Below are 4,071 nucleotides of genomic sequence, written 5' to 3' on the forward strand. Positions count from 1 at the left end.
TTGAATGATAGGTGAAATTAAATAGGTAATTTAATTTCATATTTTATTCAACTTATTATCTAACATCACCTAAATTGAGTTGTAATCAATAAGGCTGCATAGCATTATTCAAATTAATTTGATTATTAAGACCCTGTTTGACACCCATTTTTATCAAAATATATTTTTCTCTCTTTTCTTTTCAACCACATATTCTTTATTAAAATAATATTACACGTAAATCAAAAAAAATTTCTTATTTTTCAACCACACATTCCCCATCAACTTACTATTCAAAAATACATTTTCACATAAAAATTCCTACCAAACACCCTCTGAGTTAAGAAAAATAGAAGTCAGTTAAACAAAAAATAAATAAAATAAAATTGAAAGAGGGTTTCTCTTACATTGATACAAACCTTTGTCAAAAGGACAGCGTTTTAGCAACATCGATTATATACAAATACACCAGTCCTTTCTGTTGAATTCGAATTCAATTCAATCCCGCATCTCCTCAACGGAACAAATTCGTAATCCCCAATATTGATCATTTGTAACTGGGCGATGTCTCGGCTGTGGGCAAGGGTTGCAGGGCTATTCAGTAGCAGAACATTAGTGGGAATGGACAAAAGCGGTAATCGTTATTTCGCTAGAACTGAAGAAATCGATGGTATCAGTAAGTGCGTCTCCTTCTCTCTTCTTCCTCCTTTTTTTTTTTTGGTAAATAAACTAAAATAAAAGTATGCCTTTTTTTTTTTTTTTTGGAATGTAATTGTTAATTTTATTCATAATTATGGTGTTTGTATAATGGGAATGCATTCCCTCCTATGGCTGTAATTTGTTATAAAAGATTGATCGTATTGAAGGAGTGCTGTAATCAATTGAGGTGGAAGAAATGCTGTTACTATTTATTGTTTTGTAGAAAATGTTTATTTTTTCTCTTATTTATATTTTAATTAACTACCATTTAGGTTTAGCAGGGTAGGAAAATTGTGATTCTTGACAATTCGATACATAGTATCGACATAAACAATATATAGATACTAAAGGAAAATAACATAGGAATTACTGGTCTTAGAATCAAGCTGGACCTAAATAAAATAAAGGTTTTAGCGTGCAAAAGCTTTTAGGTGTATTTGTAACGCACACTTAAGCGATGAGCATTAAAACTCTCTTTCTTGCAATGATGCCGGGTTTATCTATCAGTGAAGGAGAAAAGGTGGGTCGTATTTAAAGGAGAGCAGGATCCCACAAGTGTTCCAGGTATGCCTGGAAATTCTCTCAAATTTCTTTTGTTTCACATGCTCACCTGATCCATTGTATTCAGAAGTAGTGGTGTGTAGTACCCAGATGGCTACTTCACCTCCCATTTTTGTATATGTTCTATCTGCCTTGCAATTTATTCCATAATGGTTCACTTCGTGCAAAATTCTGAAACCAAATCCAAATTAGTCGGTGCATTTAATACTATGTATAATACATTATTCCATGCACCAAACTCCACCATTATGGAAGGACTTCTTTGTAGTAGGATTTTGGTAAATTCTGTGGCTATGGATTAACATTTTGTATGTGCATATTTGCCTTTTTTCTTTTTTAAAATCTGGGATTGATATTCTGATAGTATTGCTATAGTTGAATGGATATGCTGGCTTAATGGACAGCGGAAAAGAGCTCCCACACCAGAGGTAAGTTACTCTTTTTCTTTACATTTCTATATAAAATGCACTTCTTCCCAAGGTTTGCAACTAAAGGCCAATCTTGATGTTCAACATTTGTTCTTTATCTCGACTTGAGGGCCTTTCAAAGTTTAGTAAGAATATTAGCAATAATGTAATACCTGATTTCAGTTTACGCTATCGAAAAAGGTATAAATTGGTTGTATTCTTTCTCTCTGTACTGGATAAGTGGTAGTGTCTTGTGTATATCTTTCAGGTTGGTTGGCATTCATTTGTGTGATCGGCGAAACTCTTCATCATACTGACCTGCTATTTTACTTTTTCATACTGTTTAACACGTGCTTTCTCAATTCTGTTAACAAACTCTTTATTTGGCCTCGGGGTTGTGAAATAAATTGTCAATTAATTCTAGATACCAAACAAAAAGAGGGAGCCTCCATTGTACCTATCGAAAGGGCAAAAAAGAAAAAGATGCGAGAACTGCTCGGTGTTAATTATTTATATTTTAAATCTTCTCTCTATCTCTCTCACACGTGCACGCATGAAGAGTTTTAAATCTTGTTGGCTCCTGCATTTTCCTTTTTCTGCTAATATGTTCACATCCAGCTATGCTAATTTAGAAGTAGGCATGCTGTTTTCTGAATTAGCATGTGAACTAAGTTATATTTTGATAAATTTATCCCTTGTTTGAGCCACATTATTTGGTTTTGGAAAATGTGGTTGAAAAGGTGGAAAAAGTTTTAGGTTTGCATGTAATATATTTTATTAAGAGAAATATGTGGTTGAAAATGAATTTGGAGAAAAATGTATTATTGGAAAATGGGGCTCAAACAAGGGCTTAGTGTGTTGCTTTCCTTAATTTGTTGACACGTTCTTCAGGAACTGGCTGAGCTGGAGGCAAGAAGAGAACGTGTTAGACATAGTGTTGCTAGTGAGTGTACTAACCTCATGCTTTTGACGTTCATCAATTTTTTCACTAGATGTTCCTAAAATAATTAATGAAGAGTTTGACTTCTGGAAGTTGCTTAATGATGGAATAATTGATGAATATCTTTTCAGTGAATCAGGGATGGTTATGATTGCTACAAATTTGGCCATATAAGCATATCATGCTTAAATTATCCATTCTGAGGCCTTTAAATAAATTGTTTCATGTTACTATTATCGCTCGAACCCTTATCATTTTACAGTTACTTTTCCAGCCTTAATCAATTTCACTTATGAATCTAGTGCTCAAGAAGGAAGAAGAGGAAAGAAAAGCCAAAGAGGGCAAAACCGTGAGCACGGGTAAGCTGACCTTCAATTTCTTATGTTTCCATTCAAAGTGGTTAAAGAATAGGAAATGATTGTTCTAATATGACATTTGTATAATTTTGATTTGTCATTTTCTATGAACAGGTAAAGGTGCAGGGCCAGACTTAAAAAGTTTTATTAGGCAATTTCCTGTTGATTCAGAAGGTAACTAATGCTCTTAATCTATTTAATTGGTTCTTAGTTTCCTTTTAGAGTTTTCTATCTCAAATCAAGGAGTACAAAAGTAGCTGCAGTGTTGGAGATTTACTTAAATTTATTATACATAGGTGGCTATGGATATAGATGTTGATTTTAATGTGCATGTAGCACCATTAAGTTAATGACATAAGATGATCACGTACTTCTCGTAAGTTGTCACTCAAATGCTCTCTTATCTCTGTGATTTACAGTTCCTCCAATTCAAAATTTGGAATAACTTTCAACTTTTGAAATCAAAATGGTCCAATTGCTGATGGCTTTATATAGAACTACATTTGAGATTTGGGGAAATAAAGCACTTGTTTATTGAAATTTAAATTTGGGGATATTGGTCACTGACAAACTTGGAGAACAATGTCAAATTCCTGAATTGTATCGGCTTAAGTTTACAGATTATAGATTCTTAATTTCTTCATTTGAATTGATTGTTGTTCCTGTGTGCACGTGTAACTCTTTGGCTAAATGAGTTTGGAAAATCTAAAGTTTACTCTTAATGACTGTCAACTTTTGATTTGCCAACTTGGCCTAAATTTTGGTCGTGCTAACTCTTGGTTTCGTTGACAATGATCCCTGACAAATGTGGTTTTACCTTTTCTCACTCCTATGTACTGCTTTAGTCACTGGATATATATAAATTTCGTGGTTCCCCTTATTTTCCCTTGGGCATTATTATACTAATGTCTTGTGGTGTATGACAACAAGCCAAACATTATTCTAAATAAACTTGGGGGTTGATTATATAGATTTGTTATTGCCACTGAATCAGATATAGGTCCAATGAGATGAACTTTTGGCAACCATGTCTGGTCATGCTAATTTTGATCTAGATCTCTTCTTTTAAATTGTTTTACTTGATCACCCTAGTTTTGTGACCATGTGTCTCTTGTGGTATATGCAAAAC

At 33.5% G+C, this 4,071-nt stretch overlaps 1 protein-coding gene across 2 annotated transcripts; it reads left to right on the forward strand.

The window, feature by feature from the left end:
- Window positions 1-375: 375 nt before the first annotated feature.
- On the forward strand, window positions 376-4,065 carry LOC111388670. Of its 2 annotated transcripts, none has more exons than XM_023013429.1 (6): window positions 376-655; window positions 1,186-1,242; window positions 1,615-1,667; window positions 2,538-2,589; window positions 2,889-2,945; window positions 3,057-4,063. In XM_023013429.1, exons 1-6 carry the CDS (start codon window positions 544-546, stop codon window positions 3,122-3,124), a joined length of 399 nt encoding a protein of 132 aa, XP_022869197.1. In that variant the 5' UTR covers window positions 376-543; the 3' UTR covers window positions 3,125-4,063. The 2 variants fall into 2 exon arrangements, with proteins under 2 accessions (XP_022869197.1, XP_022869198.1); XM_023013430.1 differs by having other exon boundaries at window positions 522-659; window positions 3,057-4,065.
- The last annotated feature ends 6 nt before the right edge of the window (window positions 4,066-4,071 follow it).

Source organism: Olea europaea, unplaced genomic scaffold, assembly GCF_002742605.1.
Source record: "Olea europaea var. sylvestris unplaced genomic scaffold, O_europaea_v1 scaffold5168, whole genome shotgun sequence".
NCBI classification, from domain to species: domain Eukaryota; kingdom Viridiplantae; phylum Streptophyta; class Magnoliopsida; order Lamiales; family Oleaceae; genus Olea; species Olea europaea.

Excerpts from the sequence above, each read along its gene's own strand:
- LOC111388670 (XM_023013429.1), top strand. The coding sequence starts at position 544 with ATGTCTCGGCTGTGGGCAAGGGTTGCAGGGCTATTCAGTAGCAGAACA. Across the intron at positions 656-1,185 it reads TGAAGAAATCGATGGTATCA|TGAAGGAGAAAAGGTGGGTC; the intron begins GTAAGTGCGTCT and ends TTTATCTATCAG. Across the intron at positions 1,243-1,614 it reads GGATCCCACAAGTGTTCCAG|TTGAATGGATATGCTGGCTT; the intron begins GTATGCCTGGAA and ends GTATTGCTATAG.